At 38.7% G+C, this 21,928-nt stretch overlaps 1 protein-coding gene across 3 annotated transcripts in view; it reads right to left on the bottom strand.

Moving 5' to 3' along the window:
* For (cGMP-dependent protein kinase for) overlaps nucleotides 1–21,928 on the bottom strand; it is an 83,194-nt gene that overhangs the window by 20,574 nt on the left and 40,692 nt on the right. For 2 of the 3 annotated variants that reach the window (XM_076312519.1, XM_076312521.1), the window contains exon 2: nucleotides 18,787–18,953. In XM_076312519.1, the coding sequence (XP_076168634.1) occupies nucleotides 18,787–18,953 (167 nt within the window). Of the gene's footprint in view, nucleotides 1–9,073; nucleotides 10,947–18,786; nucleotides 18,954–21,928 lie in introns of those variants that run through there. The other variant, XM_076312520.1, reaches the window with a different exon arrangement.

The raw sequence follows: 21,928 nt of genomic DNA, 5'->3' as shown, positions 1-21,928 counted from the left end.
CTTTAATAATAGGGGTGCTTTTAACAGATTCAATAAGCCAACCATAAATTTAGGGACGTATAATTGGATGTGAAGGAGACCGGATTGAGTTGTACTAAAATTGTATTGGGTTGCTACGTGAAATCTCATTGTAAAAGTAAAGGTCTAATGTTGTTTTAACGATGAACAAATTCCGTGTTTACCGGAAGATAAACGCTGCCTAAATGTTTTCCAACGTTCGTCATTGAAATTAAACCAGGAAGAAGATGAAACCGTAATTTCGACGCAAACAATACTTTCTTATAAACAACTGTTACACAACGGTAACATTTTTTATCGTTTTCGAGATTCTACAGAAAATATTTGCCACAGCGTTGAATTTGTTAACGACTAAAATACAGTTTGTTGTATGTACTGCATCATTATCAGAGAATGTAGAATTGGTTAATTTATAGTGAAAGGTACATTATTGAGGATATACTGACATTCACCTACAAAGGATTAAAATTTGTAATCAGTTGGAGATTATGAAACTTCAAATTTTTTTTGAATATTTAGCGTGTCTATTCTACTACTCAAAATTCGTTTTATCGAATCGAGTCGAGTATTTGATTATTCGAATAACTCAAAGAAAGCACGTAGTCGCTGGCCGCGCGATAGATCACTTGTGTTACGTAAACATAAGCAGCAGCGGGGATGACTCTTGAATCCGGGGTAAAAACTGAGCCTTGGAAGCGGGAATTGTTCTATGTACACCTGCTATAAACAAACTTGTCCATACTATCGTAAGTACGTTATTTTCCGTAAAGAGAATGCGACAATTCGACGGACAGGTGAATGATTCAGCGATTTATTTTCGATTCACTCACCACCGAGTATACCGGAGACGTGAATCCGAAACAATGACAGTAAATGACGACAATTTGATGGACAGGTGAGTGTTTCAGCGATCTATTTTCGATTCACTCACCACCGAGTATACCGGAGACGTGAATCCGAAACAATGACAGTAAATGACGACAATTTGATGGACAGGTGAGTGTTTCAGCGATCTATTTTCGATTCACTCACCACCGAGTGTACCGGAGACGCGAATCCGAAACAATGACAGCAAATGACGACAATTTGATGGACAGGTGAATGTTTCAGCGATCTATTTTCGATTCACTCACCACCGAGTATACTGGCAACGTGAATCCGAAACAATGACAGCAAATGACGACAATTTGATGGACAGGTGAGTGTTTCAGCGATCCGTTTCCGATTCACTCACCACCGAGTGTACCGGAGACGCGAATCCGAAACAATGACAGCAAATGACGACAATTTGATGGACAGGTGAGTGTTTCAGCGATCCGTTTCCGATTCACTCACCACCGTGTGTACCGGAGACGCGAATCCGAAACAATGACAGCAAATGACGACAATTTGATGGACAGGTGAGTGTTTCAGCGATCCGTTTTCGATTCACTCACCACCATGTGTACCGGAGACGCGAATCCGAAACAATGACAGCAAATGACGACAATTTGATGGACAGGTGAGTGTTTCAGCGATCCGTTTTCGATTCACTCACCACCGAGTGTACATGAGACGCGAATCCGAAACAATGACAGCAAATGACGACAATTTGATGGACAGGTGAGTGTTTCAGCGATCCGTTTTCGATTCACTCACCACCGAGTGTACCGGAGACGTGAATCAGAAACAATGATAGCAAATGACATGCAACGAGAGCGTGTGAGATCCAGACCGAGTGTTTAACCACGCGACAATTCGAAGGACGGTAGAGTACGTACTCGGACAACTTTATCGATCATCCGATCGATCGGCAAGGGATACAAGTATCGATCAAAGTGGATGCGAGGAGTACACCGTGTATGCAACAAGCGACAGACCGCCTAGCATGACGACATAATAGAACAAAGAGTTTACGCCTCGCATACGATACCCCCGTCGAGAGGTTTTATTCGAGAGTCGGGTAACTGAACTCCCGCTTACTTGGTCTAGCGGGCTCTTATCGTCGAGCCAGCTCGACGACGTCGTCGTTTCTATCAGCGACAGGAACGAAACGGTGCTCGTTGGAAAAATGCACGGTCGAGCCACGCACGATCGGGGGACCTTTTTACGTCATCGCTGGTGAACCTTGATGATTGGTGCGCGTTGCGAAAGTGGCCCGTCGTCGGTGTACTTTTTCTCTATCTCGCGACGCACGAGCTCGCGAATTAGGTCGACACATCCGCGTTTTTAGCAGCGGCGACGTCATTAGCGGCTGACGATGCTCACGAATCTGTTGTCAAGGGCACGAGACTCTTTTTCTCGAGCTTTCGGGATTTCTCGTTTATTTGCTCGACAAACGGAACACGGAACTTTTCAACGAAACAGACGAAATTGCGAGATTTCCTGTAAAATCAAAATAGACACATTTGTGTATTCAGTGACAGCGATGTCCTTAGCGAACGATGATGTCACGAATCCGTTGCGAACGATACGACCTATTTTCTTCATCTTTTTTGCTTTTTATTTATGTTCTATTTATTCGATAATTGTGGATGTTTCTCGATGGGAACACGTCCGAATATTATAGACACGAAAGAGCATAATGTTTTGGAGATAGTGTATCTTTTATCGACACTTTCGGACACGAATCTTCCCTGTTGAGATCCGTCTGCTCTCGCGTCCTCGAATAATTTCACAAATTTATACGAACATCGAGTAAATTAACAGGTGCTACAATTCTTTATCGCGTTCGATGGAAAATAAAAATAAAAATTGTACAGAGTTCGTTGCTCGCAGAATCCTTGAATAAAAATGTTTGTTCCTCGTCGTTAAGTAGTTTCGATTGGACGCTCTGTTCCATTCATGCGAGCATACAATTAGGGTATAGCGTGAAAGTAATTAGAATCGATGGTCGATGGTCGAGGGACGACTTGTTTCTCTTGTGCGTCAAACGCCGTGACCAAATTCGCTCTGGAGCGTGATTTTAATTACGGGGAATTCCAAGCAACAGCTGTCGTCTTCCGCGTTCAAACTCCTATAATTACACGAAAGCAAAGCTTTTGGAATTCAGGTGGCCACATGTTCCTGGATCACTTTTTTTCTTACAAGGCCCGATTAAAAGGGTCAGGTGTTTCGCTTCAGCTGGTAGGTTGCTCGTTTTTTTTTCACGTTTTATTAAATTTTAATCAAGCGTACAGGAAAGAGTCGAATTCGATCGGATATTTTCAATTTCGAACGTTTTCCACTCTTCTTCTAACTCGTTAAGTACAATAACGTTAATCCATGACGATCAAAAAGGAATAGAACCGAGCAAACGTATTATATTTTACGAAATCTGAGAAAAGCTAATACGTTAAGTTGTTTGGAAACATTTTCTTGTTTGTTTTGGCAATTGGAGCACCGTTATTGTTTGAAGAATCACATAACTCTGTCTTTCGTTTCTCGTAGACACTTGAAATCCGTGGTTCAAGTTGAATTCTGAACAAGTCTTCGATTTTCGTTGGTAAGGGTTTTTCGAATTCTGGACAGAACCAAGTTGAAGATCATCGACTCGGTTCCGGATAGATGAAAAAGAAAGAAAACAAAATCTTACGGTCACGTTGAAATCACTGTCACGAGGAACACAACTCCGTTCCTCTTAATTAGTTTTTCATTATCCTTGAAACACGGTCGTGAGACTTTCTCCGCTATGTCGCTCGCTGATTGCAAGAAATAACGAAGAACTGGTGTCATCGTGGAACGGTGATTCGATTACGGACAGAAACTATCGAGATTCGATGCAATTGCGGTAGATCTCTCCAATTAGAAGTCCGATTTCGTGAGAAACGGGGAAACTTGAAACAGAAGCGCGATTCCTTGCGTCGATCGATAGTGTATCTATAATGGTCGATGGAAACGGCTCGCGCTACATTAAATCGATATTTATTAGTCGATCAACGAATGAATCTGCCGTTGGAAGATACATTCGAAGACAACGGTTTAACAGTATTTGAAAGTCTTAATAGATTTATCTCGATACGTTGGAAAAAATTGAAAAATCGTCTCTTAAAAATATTCAAAAAACTTTGTTTCATCGCATTTAATGAAATTTTACCTTGTTTTACATTTGAAAAGCTATGCATCCAGGTTGATGTCTTAAAAAAACCATCTAAAGAATGATCCATCGAGGAGACTTTATACATATGCATAGCAGTACGATGGAAGGGTTATCGGATCTACGATATAAATTTAATCATCGTCGGAGAAAGAGGCATTGTATTTTTTCGAATAATGATCACACACCCGAGATAATTAAAAATAGACGAAGTGGTATGCAGGAATCCGAAAGTGGATAATTTAGATTCGAAGCGGTGAAATTTGCAATGCATCTGAGGATACATCAATATCCATTTCCTTATTTTTAGTATTCTTAATGTTTCCGCGTTGTTGTCGCTTTTATTCAACGCTACAGTTTAACGGTTATCACGATTATTTCGTTTGATTATCGGAGGAATTTATACGGGCAGCGGCGAATTTTCTCGAATGGAAAAGCGAAACAATTTTTCTGTCACGCTATACAATGGAAGAAATGCAATTGCCTACTTTTCTCCGCAATTCCATTAAAATTACAAATTTTTCCAACAGAGAGATTTGCCATTCTGATCATTGTAGGTGTAGAAGAAAAAAAAAAAATATATATATATATACAGATTAAACAACATCGAGTCGTGTTCGAAAAACGTGAAAGTTCCAGCACGAGAGTACCGTATGAATAACAAATCAGACTCTCGCGAAGATATAAAAACAAGTGTGCGGCGCTAAACTGCAGAATAAAATGGATATATAGCTTTTCCCGTGAAATGGAGTTGACGAGAGAACCGTGCTAACGAATAACCGTGTTCCGTGCTCCAGAAAGTAGAAAATTAAATCTCGCGCGATTTTTATCGGAACTCACGTTTGTGTTCAGAATACTAACCACGTTGGCCCGTGATATGGTGTTTGCACTAAACAACGAGTAAAATCAATTAACCTTTTCTGAATAGACATTCTGAGGCACGAACGTTGAAAAGAATAATGGGACGGTTTTCTAAAATTACTCCGAGCAATGTATATATTTTACTTTTCAACTGAAATTTGACTTAACGAACTGTTACATATGTATCGATCCTTCCTGACGCGATGCTAACGTAACGGTACCCGATATTTTAAAGAATTCGATAATTTTGTTACGTATACGTGTATATTTGTGCCCGTCGTGGAACCTCGATCACGTCAGTAACGTTAAAAAACTTCCAGGAATGCGACGAAACAGTTTGTTCGAATAAAAAATTGCGACGACATTCCCTGGAAATTGGGTAGCGCAATAAAAACTGTCACGTTTGTATCGGTACGCGAGGACGATATTTTGGAGTAAGACATTAAGTACGTCCGTGGTGAGTAATCGTTTATTATAATATCGCTATTAATGATATTAATTATCGATCTCGTTGAATCGTTCCAAGCAGAGAACATCGCGCGAAGACACAGATAAGATAAACACGATCGATCTTTTATATTCTGTAACGAAGAATCCGTTGTTATCTGTTTCAATATTTGCTTTGAACTTTTGGTCGTTTCGTGTCAAATCGATCATTGTTTGTAGTCGAGATCAGTAATTTCGATAAAACTGAAGTACGTTGTACATGTGGAAGTCGTTGTTTGTTAGTCTTGAATTTCTATAAAAAATACAAGACGTGGAAGTTTGCGAAATAAATTTCTATTCCCGGAAGTATCAACCGTATTGAATTTACAGCCAAGCTTCGTAAAATATTTCTTTTATTTCCACTTATAAGAATATATTCCCATAATTTGTTGGAAAAAAACTCGTAATACCTCGTACATTTGTAGATTGTACGATCGTCGATCGCAAACAGTTTCAGGAAGTGGCGGAGATGACTCCGCGATAGGTAACGAGGCAGAAACCGCGACATTTAGCGAGGAAATAGCGTACGCGCATTCTCGTGATCGGACATTTAATATGATTCGAAGTAAAACCGAATTCGGATTATGAAACGAGGATAATACTTGTTAATTATTTATATTATAGAGGAAACATAGATTATACTATAGGGTAAGAAGTTTCGCAAGAATATCGAGAAAAATGGATTCAAACATTTGAGATACGATCGCTACCAGAAATTGAGTAACGCTTCTTGCAACATAAACGTCCGAGCTAAACCTAGTTTTTATGTTGGTCGTGTAACGGGTCAGATTAGATAAACAATAATAGACGAAAACACGATCGAGTATATTTTTGTTTTCTCGAAAACACTGAACACGACAGAAGATAAATGTACGTTTCACGTTTTTGTGCACGAAACAAGACTCGAAAGTAATCACTCGATGCGAGAAAATATTTTACAATACTTTTACGTTCAAGGATTTTCACGCATTCTATACGAATATTTGAACCGACGAAATCGAAAGTTTCATCACGTTAGTAATAGCGTTTCGTATACGTTAAAAGTATATACTCCAGCAGTTACTAATTTGTTACCTTCGACGTGGAGATCCTTAAGAGATAAAACGTTCGATGGAGCATCGATAAGCGAAAACATCGAGACGAAAATTTGGTTCGTTCGAAGTTAAATTGAGGACGAATTTTTCCTCAGCATCACAAAGGCTGGTTTTCAAGTGTGATCCGACCCGGATCCAGACTCCAGGAGTGGCTGCAAACCAGTCTTCACGGATACGTACCATCTAATTGACGTTCACTGCCTACGTGTGTATTGTATCTAATTTCATGATTAGAGAACTTCCTCGCGTCTCTTTGTAGAAAAAAAAAAACGTCTAGAAACTGACGCATCCTTCTCAGTAGCATTTGTCGCGAAAACGATCAATTTAAAAATACTCTGACTCATGGATATATCCGAACAAGGTTGAAGTAGTTTTATTATTGAATTGTAAACGCAACAGTCGTTTCGCTATTGGTCAATTATTTTACGAAACCGAAGAGAGACGTATGAAAACGAATTGGGTACGGATTCTGTCACCGATAACAGATTTTTCAAACTGTTCAATTTGTATCGAATTAACCTGTATTAAGAATCGAAAAGTCAGCGTTAACGCGAATGTCGTATAAGACAGGAAACGTTAGAGGATACGTTCAGAAGTTTCTGTCAATTGCTACGATCGATGACCGGACAGTTAGGTGTTCAGTAACCAATCAATGTCGAATCGATATGTATTCATTCCAGTCAGGATTATGCTACCTAAGTAGGTATCGCATTCCGAGTTCGTCAGATATTTCAACTGTCCGGGTACACCGGTTTGGAATACAAATAAGGGAGAATACAAAACGATCTGTTTAAACGGATATCTTCGAATACAAATTGTCCCCGATCGATGACAAATTGTATCGAACGAAATGTAGATCGAACGTTGGTCAAGGATTTGCATTGTCGACTACGCGATTCGATGTGCTTTTTACGCATCGAAGAAAAACCTTGGGAAAAATAAACAAGTTGATACCGAGCCAATGCGAAGTTTACTCTAGCCAAGATTATTCTATTTGGGTAAATAAGTACTTTTGCATATTTAACGTCCACGGGAAACGAAGCGTTACAAGTACAGATAAACGAGCTATATATCGTGCCAATATCGAGTTAATTTTGCTCGGTGTACGTGTGTGTAAACATCGCGTGTACGACTACCTTCGGCGATAGAAAATACGAAGTAAATATCGAATAGAGCCCGGATTATCTAATTAGCAAAAACGTACAATTTTATTTGCAAACGATGGGCTCGGAACACCTTGCGTTACGTTTGTGCTTCGATAAGTGTATCGATGTCAGACCGATGGTCGATCAATTTCGAAACATGCAATTCATCGTGTTCATCGAAGGCCGAAGTTGCTCCACTTTATTAACTTTCGATCGCGAGATATTGGCAAAGAAATATCGTATACATTTTACGGACCAGCTGTATCTTCGAGATAATAGAAATATGGAAGATCCTAATCCTGGATGCAACTGTTTGGCAACTATGCTCCTTTGATTGAGATTCGTTTCGAAAGAAATTACGTCGGGCACGAAGGAAATCTACCCGGAGCACGGTTAATCATTGACACTCGATCGTAAACTGAAAAGTTACACGAAAATGAGAATCTGTGGTTTTTGTGGTCGATCGTGCGCAGCTCGGACTATAAAACAGTGCGATTTCTCAAGAATTGAAACGCTTCTTTACGGAACCATCGCGGAATGAAAATGTTCCTTAACAGAGTGCACTTACGACACTGTATACGATATTACCTAACCGATCGCGAATAAGGTCTGCCTCCATTCTGTTCCGGAGGATAGGTAGCAATTTTTTCCAGGAACCTACCGTTTTTCATCTAAATCGAGACCGAGTCTCGTAAGAGTCGGAGCGGTGGGGATGACTCCGGTTCGGTTACAGAGGGAGAAATTTAATCATTTAGCGAGGTGATACTGCATTTTACCAGTATCGATCAATTGGACAACGAGAGGGCAACATCTACCACAAGTCTGTCGAAAGTGTTTAGAACGTGTTCTGTAATTACCAGGTACAGAACAGGATATCGTGGATCCACGTTATTTCACAATTACCCAAATTTCGATCGTCGTCGACTTTGGGATTACAATCTAATCGAATTTCCACGTTCTCGCGATTAAGAATCATCTTGATACTCACGCTACGAAAAAAACTTACTCTTTTCGGTTTACACCGGTCGTTTCGTCTACCGATCAACACCTTCGTAAAATTACTGCAGAACAGATGCAAGAAAGATCCTCGTAGGAGGAAACTTGGCGAATTTTAACTAGATCGCGGGGAATAATCGACGATGTCTCTCGTCGATTCGCTCGTAGATCCGAGTGTAACCGCAGAATCGATTATTTCGAATCGAAGGTACGAAACGATCCAGAGAGTCGTCGTTAAATCGAATACGAGAGCGATTTGACGTACGAGAAATCAATTCCGTTCGCGATATCACCGGTTTAACGATAGCCGTTCTCGGACCGAGGTAGTCTATCGCGTGTATCGAGAGACGATTCTGTACCGATGGTACCTCGTAGCTATGACCAATATCGATAAAGTTGTTCGAGATCTCTCGAAATACCTTCGCGTATTTGTCGCCTCCTGATCGGCGGAGGGGCGCCGGTTCGTCGTCTCCTGGCGTAGGTGTGAACCGGTACGATCAACCTCGGTCTCGGTATAAGGAATCCACCTTGATTATTGCCACTCTGATTCACCTCGGATGACTCGCTGTCGGTGGTTCCGGTGCTGCTCGATCTCCTCGATTCGGTATCGTCCCTTGCCGATGTGCTCACCCGGCTACCCTCCAGAACGTCCTCCAGCTGCGAGATCACCTCAGCGTACGGTTGTCTGCATTTCTCCACTTGTTCCCTGGACGGGGGTTTGGTTCTGGCGTTGCTCGTCCAGTTCACTCCGCATTCGCGCCAGCTGGCCTCGTACAGAAGCTCCATGGCTCTGCCGCGGGTCGCGTCCGGATCCAACAGTAACTCCGGATCCTCGAGGACCGCTCTGCCTGGATAACTTCGTACTTTCATCCTCTCGATGCTTCGACCGTTTTACAATTTCGTTCGTTCGTTCGCGATCGTGATTTTCGTCGTGTTCTTTTTCTTCACGCGCGCGAGCGTGAGCGCGAGTACTCTCGAAGAACACTGAACGTTCTCGACGATCTATCTCGGGAAGAGGTTCGATAAAGCGTCGGGTACAATACCCAGAGTAGGACTTTCATCCAACGTAACGACCTTGGGCATGATTCGCCGCAGCGGTCACTTTCTGCCGGTTTCTACACGAAGCTTTTCACTCCCGGTTACATGTATCACCGCGGTGGAACCCTCGACGCGTTCAAACGACGTTTATTAATTACCGTGATTAGCGCGTCCAGTCTCGTCGTGCTGGTAATTCATCGAAAATTCCTATACCGTGGAACGTACGTACGTACGTCGACCGAGCATCGAGCGGTCTCGTTTTTCACGCGGCTGAGATTTATCGTGGGAACGCGAAATTCGAGAGGCTGTCGCTCGCGAGGACGGTCTGGCGTGCGTCCAGCGAGAAGATCGATGCGCGCACTCTTTCTCGATCGCGATCGCGCGTCGAACTTTCGGCTCAAAGCTCGCGCGATCTTCGGTGGGCTTTGAATCGGTTCCGGGCGCGTTGCTCCGATTGCGAATCACCGATGGTAATACGTGTCACGGTGTTACCGGGTTTCCCTGTTTCCATCGTCGTTTCCTCGTCGAGTGTATACCGGGGGAACGCGTTATCCACGAAGGATATCGTCGGAGCGCAAGGCTCCGCGTAATTCGCGTTCGTGGGTTTCGCAGGATCGCGGAAAATCACCCAAGGAGAACAACGTACGCGTACTTGTTTTCGATCGCGAGTTCGATCGGTATCGATACGAATCGTGGTCGTAACTCGGTCGATCACCGAGCGAAACCTCGTCCACCGGAATGGTAATTACTCTTGCAAAAGAACGATCGGTTATACTTGCACCGGCAAAGTGCAACTTCTATTTCCGTCCGTTTCGATGCACTCCGCATCCTTGGGTCGGCTTCGATCCACCGTGAACGTTTACCAGCGGCAACCCTCGCTCGTGTTCGGTGATATTCGCTTGTTCGTTGTCAGGCATCCGACCAGCGAGAACTTCGATTCGCGTTTACTCGTATCGTCGCTGAACACCGTTTCGCATCGAGCGAGGTCGTAATCGGCCAGGAATCGGCGAACGGTCCCTCGTCGTTGCACCGATGGATGAATCGATGGATCGATCCGTGTTGCGCAACGAGATCCAATTGTCGAACAATGAGCAACGGTGGCCCCAGTTCCGTATTCACTAGCGCGAACGTTCAATCGGTGCTTCCGTTGGCCGAAAATCTCGAACGTTCGTAACCGTGGTGGACCGTAGCTGGGACACGGAGAACGACCACCGGGCACCGAGTTTCTCACAAAGGACAATGCAAGGATCCGTAGCGTCGCGCGAACGAGGACACCGCCAGGACCACTCCTTCGGGACTGACGCTCACTGACAGCGTTCACGACTGGTGAAAAGTACGCCCGCAAAGACCGTGCACGAGAAACTCCCTTCCCCGCTGACGGCCAATCCCCCACCACGTCTCCTGTTAGCGAGAGAAAGGACAGCGGTTCTCAATCGATTTCCATCGACTCGCTACAACCACTCCCACGTACATACACGGTGTCCGTGAATATTCTATTCTTCCGCGATCTCTCTTCGGACGAGTCGACGTATCACGAACGAACTTGCGACGACGACGACGACGACCAGCGATCGATTTGCCTTTCATTTTGAGTAGCGATCGTTCGAAACTCTTGAACGCGTTCCGCGCGTACGCGACGATAGGGAATCGATGAATTTGAAGAATGGAATTGTGAATCGACTTCGATAATATCGAAACATAGAACGAATCGAACGACGAGTAGAGAGACACTCGCGTGATCGACCGAACGATGCAGCCGGTCGTATGCAAATTGAAAAAGACCGTGTCAACGCGTAAACCGTCGATTATCGTGGAATGTAGTTTTAGTTACAGAGAATACATTTCGATTTCTCGGTCGATCGTGTGGAATCTTGCAATACCGAGATCACGGTAAACTTTCTACGAATATCTGTCGTATTCGAATTAGCGGATGTCGATTAGGAAACGCAAGTGTACTTAAAGTGTGAAACAATTTCAAACTCGTTACGATTTCTTCGATTAACGTTGATACTCGGTTCTCCAAGCGCGTTAATTAACGGAAAGAAAGAGATTCGGCTGAAATTTTAATTCCCCAGCAGCGATATCGGAATCTTCGGTAAAAACGCTTCGACTTCCTGAATGATATATTCACGAGACGTTGGAAATTCAATTAAAGGTAACCATTAGATACTCGAAATTGAATTTTAAGTTCAGATAAATTTAATTACCGATTTAATGTTCGTGAAGTTTGTTTTTTTTCTTTACGCCACTGGTCACCGATACGAAAGTAAATCTATGATCTATTTGCACATGGAGCAATCCGGTGTCGGGAATGGTACCGTGTAAAAGGAAAGAAATCTTGGTATCCGTTGGGAGAAGTGTTGCTGCTCGATACTTTGAAACTCTGCTTCGACGTTATACGATGGTGAATGCTTTAAAAAGTGGCCTTTTCAATGTTAATTGTTACGTCACGGTTGAGAATTAATCGTTTCGTTGAGAAAAGTATAACGATAACAGTTACCCTTTTCTACGATTTATTTGCTCGTTATCCGTAAATCGCGGTGTAATAATATACCCCCTAATTGTGAGAAGAAGATCGAGATACTCTGCGAATGTCTGACACACAGTGGGAACATCACGAACTAAAGTGGAGCAGTCTCGATTACTTAGAATTGGTTTTCACATTTTACGATCGATGTATCGGTGTTTCTGTTTTCCATTTACCATTATTCGTTCCAAGCTTTGTTCGTACCGGGTGAAACGTGAAAACCCATACCGGAGTCGTTGTTTTTCTTAAGCGTCGGTTGTGCCCTGAATAACGAACGTTCTATAAAATTACAATACGAATGTAATTTAACGAAAATTACAAGGCTGAGATACAATATCACCGTGTGCTCTTATTTAAATGGCTGCGGAAATGACCGAGTTTTGTGTATCTCACGCAATGAAAAATATCACTGATATTTAATACGATGCGTTGTAACCTCGTTATTTCACACTTTCGTTCGAGTTCCTTTCACAATTTATTCCGAGCAATGATAAGATCTTTCACTGTCATTATTTTCGTATTGTTGCCGTGTTCGTGTACAACCTAGACCTTGTTAAAATTCGGGCCACTATTCGATTCGTTCGAATTATTTGCAATTAATACGGAGCAATAAGCTTCGATTTGTATTTTGTAGTATCGATTCGGTTAATTAGAGACACCCCGTGGTGAAACAGTGGATTGTAATTAACAGTATGCGAAATGGTTGTTCGTTTTGTTTATTTCGAAATATAATTATAATGTTAACGGTGGACGATAGCGAGTTTATTCACGTTTCGATCGTTCGAGGATGTGCTTCCTTTGGAACAAAATATTGTACTGAAAAATAACGGCTAACGGAAGTATTATCAAAGAATTCATGAATTTAATTTTCGATAGTTATCATCGTTGGAGAACATAAGTTTGCAAGAGTGAGCTGTTTTTTTATTCAAAAGCGATCGATAACACTTGATTTTCGATATGCAAACTACCGAATTAAATATAAATATCAATTATGAATCGTAAATTTAGATTGTATAATTTTGTTCTCTCTACTCGTTTGACGTTAAAATTGTTTCGTTATTATACAACTGTGATTGTAAGTTGCACACTTCGAACGAATTACGGTTTTTAAGAAATCGATTCTTTATTGTACAATACGATCGATCAATTTGAACAACTGTAAACAGTGTTAAATTATTGTAACGTTTGCGAAGTGTGTATATTCTTTTTGTATACTTATTTCGAATGTCGTGAAATGAAATCTAGAATTGTGGTAAGTGTACTATAAATGAGAGTATATTACCGTAAAGGACAACGTGATATTACGTCGTTCATTTGCGATAACATCGATACGATTTAGAAAGCATGAACTGTAGAGAAATTTCATATTGTACAGTCACCAATTTGTAAATCATGGAAAAATTTCACGTGCCAGTTGTATTTACTTGTAAATACATACATATATCGAATCAATGCGTTAATTGCTATGCTATTACAGTTCGCGAACTTCCGAGAGAAAGGACAGCGGTTCTCATTTCGTTGTTAGATAATGTTAGGTTGCCGATACATTGGTAGTGCTATAAAGACAGATTGGATTTCCGTGTATATTCTGTGAAATCAAGTTTCAATGCTAATTGTTAAGTGAACAATCGAAACGAAGTGAAATACACACACAAGATACGAACGATCGTTTTCACTTTTGAAGGATCAAAATAGTAAACCCTGCATAATAAAGGTTTGTAATCATTTTACGACGAAAGTACAGTATTTACTATTTGAATATTTTTACAATATTCAAAACTAGGATGATCGTGTACTATTAAATCTTCAAACATTTTGTAGACGAAAATAAGTTTGTAAGTTACAAAGTTTCTCTTTTCCTTTTGAAAAAGTAAAGTAGATTTATTACCAATCCGACTGTAACTTTTCATGTACTTTTTTTTTGTTCTCGATTATAGTGAACCTCTTCGACTATAATTTTGTTAACATAAAATGAACGATGAATCGCTTATAAATAATTTTACAACGTTCCTAAATAAGTTTCAAAGTACTGTTTCTAAAGGGTTCCAAATAATCAAAATTGATGTACGAATATGATAGTTAGTGAACGAAATTTAGGCAGTTAATATAGTTAGTTAATATTGCAGTTTAATTACATAAGAATTAAGTATACGCGTATAACATTATTAACATTTTTTCAAGTGACGATTAAATCTTTATTTCTGAATTACTTTGCAGAGTTTGAAAAAATACTGACAAAATAACAAACAACGAGACTTTTATCGTGCAATGTATACAAGGCGTAAGCCACGTATAACTTAACAAAAGCACAAATTTATATTCTTGGTATACCGCAATTTCGTATTTCCATATCAATTTTTATCACAATAAACCTCTTCCTGCTGACTTATATCCGTAAATTATTTGCGCAATTGTTACGCGACACGGTGATGCGAGCGTGATGTGTATATACAGTTGGTTTAACCATGCCTGTTATACGTAAAAATTGGCGTCATTACGCTACACGTGATCCATTACGTTCAGATTTAATTGTGGTATCGTTGGTGGTTGCGCGCATCGTGTTTAATGCCTTTGAACAGATAGACGTAATCGTTGGAAGTAAATGGAAATTCTTGGGAATGATTCACGAATTTTGAAAACCTTGCGCCGATAAAATCGTGGCAATGGAAAATTGAAATTTTAAGCACAAATTACGAAACAGTTACGTCAACACATTTCATGGCTTCGATATTCAGTCTGTACTATAACGGTCTTGTGTAAGATAAGGTATTAAATTAAAGTTTTCTACAGTATTTTCAGAAATGAAAATAAATTTCTTTTTTTTTATTTTATTTCAATTTTGTTGTAGCTGCTTTTCAGTACAATAAAATTCTACCTATATATTTCCTGCTACTCTACTCTTCTATCTAATCTTTCCCTATCTCCTGTGTATAAATCTCTTAATTATTGTTGCCCTTATACACACTATATTCCTTTTATACCTATAATTACACATAAAGTTCTTTTCGCAGCCTTCTCACGCATAACTACTCTCCATTCATTCGTCTAACAAAGTGCTACCCAACGCGATGTGAATGTAATTTAATTGTAAAAATTCATATTTGTTTTTCTACGACATATTCGTTCTATGATATCTATACAAATATGTCTGTCTAATAAACTTAAAGAAAAACTTCGTATTTATTTACCCTCGTAAATTGGAGAGATTTGTGTTAAGATACTAGTTTTAGTATTACGAGCAAGAATTATCTTTATTTGAAACATTGTAACGTTTCTCTTTTGAATTTCAAAAAAATATGATACGAAATAGAATTATCTGACAATCATAATATTTGAAACGATAACGTCACGTGTCATCGCGTTCTAGATATACATATGCACATACGTGAAAATGAACACCTAGTTATTACATATTTTTATCATCACTCGAAGCATAACGCGAATAAATATGTACATGTTGCTTTTCAATCCTGTTCAAGGCGATCCACGCACGTTATAAAGACACGAGAGCGTGTACATAGGGTCGTAAAAACATGTGCCGAGTAAACGTAACCAAATACGTGTCTGTGAACATCTGATAGATAATTTAAAATCGCTTCGAAAAGTACGGAACGAAATTTTCCTCGATATGACCCCGATTCTTATCGCGCCAAGGGAATGCAGTATATTTTCAGCAACAATTTATTTATAACCACCGCGACGAGAACCGGTTTTTCGGGAGAAAAGGCAAAGCTTGAATCATTCGGTTCTTATAAAAATTCATGATTCATACGTTGCGCGGCTGGCCTGCGGGATTACAGTGAATTTCATTGAAAATTTCTTCCGAGTAAACAAAAATCATTTCTGATGCAGACATTCCATTTTTGTATCAACTTACCGAAATAACTCTTTGTTCTTGTATTCGTTCGAAGAATATTTTAAATGGAAACGAAACGGTAGAATACGATCGAAACGATCAAATGTATGAAAATGGTGGTTGAAAACTTCTAAAAATTGTAACTAATTATCCAAAGTCGGAATCACTTACGCAATCACGAATCGGTTGGAACTGGAAAGAAACGGAATTCGTACGATTTTTCTTTAATAATCTCTCGATACGCGATACGCATAATAATCAAAAGTGCTTCTTATTCGAAAGAAATAAAATCAAAGCATGCTTAATATCTTCTTTAAACGATTTCATTTTTAATCGCGTATTTACGTAAAGATGCAAGCTACCGGAAATAACTCCATTATCCGATGATCTTTCAAGAACAAGTATTTTTTATTAGCACATAAGACAAATTTGTACAAAGTAGATTTCAAATTAAATTAATTTCCGATACAATTAGATCGATAACGACATCCGGTTTCTTGTTCTTGTTATCGACCGTGATACTTTCCGATACTTTTAATAAAGATTCATGTTTTTCCTACATGCATTGCTCAATTGTATCTTTTCCATTAATTGTAGCAGGTATTCTACAACTTTGTAATACTTTGATATCGTATACGATGAATTAAAAACTGTATATCTACGTTACCCTATTGTACTGAAATTTCAACGTTAATCGTTTCGTTATTATTTGCAGTTACAAGCAAATGTGTACTGCGTGCGGTGAACGCCGATAGGTGTTCAGCGAATGTATAGTCTCATCGTGTGAAAAAGTATCCCACGGACAGAGTGTACTACCGCCATAAGTTCACGACACATACCACGCGTTCAAGTCTCCCGCGAGCGAAAGGGTTAATGAATTCGATAATAAATCAAATCGGAACAAAATCAATAGACGCGATATTATTAATTATCGAATATTATTAAGCTTCGCTCGTTCATTTTTAGTATTCCTTTTACCAATTAGAAAGTACCTAAGCAATCGTTAACACACGTACGGTCTGTAACAGGGATCCTTGCCTCGTTATTCGATACTCGAATGAAATTTTTGAATCTCGCGCGCAATTACCAATTACGAAATCAAAGGTATCTTGAACTTCGAACATTCCAGGCAACTTTACGTTGTAAACTAATGCCTTTCCGTGACACCAGCAGGAAGTCTGTACCAGTTTCGCGCAGTCGAGCGATGTAATTGGAAGCAGAGCACCGCTTAAATAAGTATAATACGTACTGGCAAATATTCCCGCGCGGATCACGCGAAAAGGCAGACGGTATTCGCACGAAATTTCAGATTCACGGTGCAGAAGGGCGTAACGGTGCAATGTGCGTGTATGCAGTTGCACGAAACAATGGTCGACCTTCGTGCACGGTTGGTGAATAAACTGCAATTACACACCGCGACCGAGATTAAAAGCCATTGCAATTCTGCCACTCAAAGCTCCTTTGGTCGAGACGATTTTCCGCCCATGCACTCAATATGTCCATTAAAGTCTGACTAACTATACCATTTATAACTCGGTCACTTAGAAAAGTATAGTCACGTGCCGTTTGATCTAACGAAGCTGACGTTGAACAGTTAAGAATCGGTGGTCTCGCTGGTAATCTCGATACGCGATTTCGAGCGAATGTTTACCCAAATTACTCCACTTTCGGTAAATTTCTCAATTTTAGCTACATCACGAACAACGATACACAACATCGACGATTTTCTCTGTATTTCATTTTGGGCAGCGTTGTAGACGTTCGTCGAATTAACGAATAATTTGGTTGTCATAATTAATGATCGATACGGGCAAAGTGTGGAGAACTTTAGCAATGTTTTCTAGAAACGCGACTGTCACCGACAGACGCGTCCGACCAATGAAGAAGCTCGTTTCGAAGAACAAGTTCCTGTTTCGTTTACTAAAATATCTGTTTTTAAAGCGGCGTGTCGCTACGCTATGGAGGCGAAGGCAACATTTTTCACTCGACCTTCACCTAATTTACTAATGAGAATTAAAAAGATGTAAAAAATTTGTTACTTACACCTTGAACCAATTCGAGCGAAATATTTCTGAACTCGCGAACGACTCGTTTAATGTAATCAAGACTTCGGGCGCGGTGCCTGCTACAGTAGAAAAATTCTAGTTGTAAGAAAATAAGTTACTGGAGCAATGACGTTCAGATAACTGGTGTTTCGTTACGATCCTGGCTCACAAAGAGATACCACTGTTCAAGGTAACAAAAAGATCACCTACTTTGAAACCTACTTTCGTGTTACAGCAACCGAAGAACTTAATATCCGAAATGAAAAAAAAAAGTACATTAAATATATATTACATTGTTTCAAATATACAGTGTTTTGTCTGTTCCTGATATTTGACCTGATTTTCAGAATTTGATATTGACTGGATTTTATCGACACAAGACTCTTCGTTTTTTCAATCCTCTAAGTATTAGTAGTACACACAGGGTTTTTTAACAGAATTCATAAATGAATATACGTTGTAGAAAACATGTGTTTTATTAAAGAATTAATTAAATGTATATGTGAAGATGAAATTGATAGGTGAAAGTACTTTGACGATTGTTTTCTGTCGATTTTTAACGATTCTTTAAAATTCTCTCAATTTTTGCGGTTCAATGTGCTTCCTGAGGTATGTCTAGTTAGGAATTAAAGTTTATAGTTTAAATATAAACGAAAGAGGACTTACCTTCCATAACGTACACGATCGACCCAACATCTCCTTCGCGAATGATAGTCGAACCGGCTGAAAACGTAACAGGATACATGCAGTCAACGATCTCTCGGATTTGCGTCAATTCCAGGTTCTTCATGAAGTCATTGTCCAATATGGCAGCTTTGATCAAATCGCGGGACCTATAACATTAAGACAAAACAGATTCTTTACTAATGATTTATTCTTCGACTCTGTGACAAGAAAATTCTTTCTAAGCAGCAGATTGAATGCTTTGAGACAACGATCACAAGTAAATTGATCAAATAGGTTAGATTGTCAATTGAATAATAATTTAGTAGAGTAAAACCATACCGAAACAAGTGATTAACTCTTTCGCTGAGATTCGATTTGGTTTGCATAAATGTTAACAAGAAATTTAACTATAATTGGAATTTTTCTCTCCTAACGGAATTGAAAATTTGTTCGATTAGAGTTGATATGTTTATTTAAAAATTTTTATCCAAAACGAAGAAATTTATACAGAATTTTATCTTGTATAACCGCGTTCTGGAATGTTTGATCGTATTCCTCGGTTTACTGAATGATTTCACTCTTTGAAACTTAGTACAAAATTTTTAGAAAGTATTTGAAATTTAATGGCGTGTTAACTAGTACAACTGGAAGTGAACAAAGACATATTGTCGCATTTATCGAATTCTTGTACTGGTTATTAAAATAATAGTTTTCTAATGAATAAAATATTGTGAGCTATGCAAATTATTCCTTGAAAATCATGGAATGTTTCAAGTTGCTACGAACAGATAATATTCAAATGTTGAAACAGTATTTTATCGTAGCTTATGATATTTTATTGTAGCTTATTAAAGTATTAACGTATTGCAAAACTACACGCATTCTTTGTTTCACATTATTACAGTTAAATAAAATTAAACTGTACTACAAAAAGCAGAAGTTTCTCAAGAAATATGGGCTCTGAAACTTCAACGTTCGAAACGAAAGTGGAAAGTAAATTGCTTTTAACTCGTTAAGTCAAAAATGTCTGTTTCTTTAAATTTTCGTAACATGTGAATTTATCAGCCACTTTCTCGCTTTTCTAATTCCACCGAGATATGAATGATGTACATATATACATCCTTAATCAGTAATTTTCTTTCGAAAGAATTAGATTTCCTATAATTACTATTTTAAGATAGTTAAATAAATTAGAAAATTAATCGATACTTTAAAGATCGCGATTTAATCTATTATGCATATCATAATTTCAAAGTTTTTCATATATCTGCTACAATTTCTAATGCGTTTAAAAAAAATTAACTAAATATAACCTAGAATAACCTAGAAAGTATGAGTTCTTAGCAACAAATATATTGTAAAATTTTACAATTGAGAGAAAATGATACGCGAATACATGCAAAAATCACTATTTCGAAGGTTTGTGAATTTGTTAAGTAATAGTTTTCACGCTTTGTGTTGATACATTTGCGAATCGAAAATTCTAACCACATTTTTCTTCTGCACAATATCAGATTCTTATATTCGTCGGTATACATATCTACAAAATACCGATTCAATGTTCGATTCGTGTGGTCACACTTATAAGAAAGATAATAAATCAATACTGTTTAAAAGTATTTAATTGCTATTAAAATAACTCTAACCGATACATGAAACAAGTTGCGAATTCTCTGTCAAAAAGAGCAATATTAGCGAAATAACCGACTTCAGAAATGTGACACGCGTTGTTATTGTTTAATTTTACGATTATATGCATAAAATATTTCACCTTTTCTCTTTGTCATATTTAAAATTTCATCGGTCTAATTTTAACCGTAAAAATTTAGCCAACTTCAAAGAAACTGGTTTGCTTCGTAAGAACGTAAACGTACTAATAAAAATTAATGTTACACGTAATTCATACAATTCATAAACTCTGTAATTATCGTAAATTTCCATATTATTTGATTGTTTCGTGAATAGAATATCGAGTTTCATTCTCGAAATACAACCATATTAAACGTTAATAATATTTGTTCTATGAAAAGGAATTGAAGTCTTTATAGTAACTTTCATGTTAACGATTCAGGCAATCTGTTAACATTATGATATAATTGGTTAACACATGGTATAATGGTTAACATTATGGCCCGACAAAATATTTATATAATACTGAAAAGATAAAAAAAAAATATTCATACTACGTGCATACATGTGTTGCACGAGAATATTACAATCTATACAGTCGTACCGAACTGGCCGTAGTATTTTTCCTTCTTGCGAAATTACAACAATTAAAAAATTATAATTAGTAGCGAGAAAGTTTGACGCGATTGCATAATGAATGTGTTTGAAATCATAGAAGTAGAAAGAGTGTGGGGTTTTCGTATGTGAAGAATTATTAAGATCAGTGAAAAGGTACATTAAAGTTTACGAATGTGCATTCGGAGCAATACAATCAGTGGTGCGATGTACACTACCAAGCAAAAGTATGAAGCCATATTGAAAACACGGAACATTCTTCTTGGAAGAATTTTCGTTCTTTGGGAAGTGTTGTTACATCGCATTTGTATTTTTCTTTTTTTGAAAAAACATTTATATACGTATCAAAAAAGATTATCGAAGCATTCGTGAAGATGGGAAAGGTTCTCCTACGTGTTTTCCTGTCCGTCTGAAAACTAAAATTTAGTGTTTAAAATTTTTTCTTGTACAATTATTGAGAATAATAATAAACATATAAACGGAAAGATGAAAAACAGAGAATTGGATAAATAATACGAAAGTTACGATAGACTCTGGACGTTCGATGATAAAAGAGATTGATTAAGAAATAGCACGAGCGAGTTAACGAAGCCACATGTTTCGCATTGAAAAGTAGTCCCAGGGTAACAGTGTAACACCTTGTCACGTACTTTCGCAGCAATGTAATTTGTATGGGCGAAACCATGATTCTAGATTACGCAAGCAACGAACCAAATTTCACTCTTAATAATAGCTATGGCAAGTCCACGAGTCATTGATCTGCTCGGTTGGCCTCGAATTCAACACTGATTGTTTTTGTATACGAGATTAGTTATGCGTAACATAATTAGTGCCGATTTCTTTTTAAAATTAAGCATATTATGCAGTTAGTCTCTTGCTAAATATAGAATCGTTTATT

This window comes from Ptiloglossa arizonensis, chromosome 5, assembly GCF_051014685.1.
Source record: "Ptiloglossa arizonensis isolate GNS036 chromosome 5, iyPtiAriz1_principal, whole genome shotgun sequence".
Classification (NCBI taxonomy): Eukaryota; Metazoa; Arthropoda; class Insecta; order Hymenoptera; family Colletidae; genus Ptiloglossa; species Ptiloglossa arizonensis.
The sequence above is the reverse complement of the archived record's forward strand: the minus strand, read 5'-3'. Positions and strand labels throughout refer to the sequence as shown.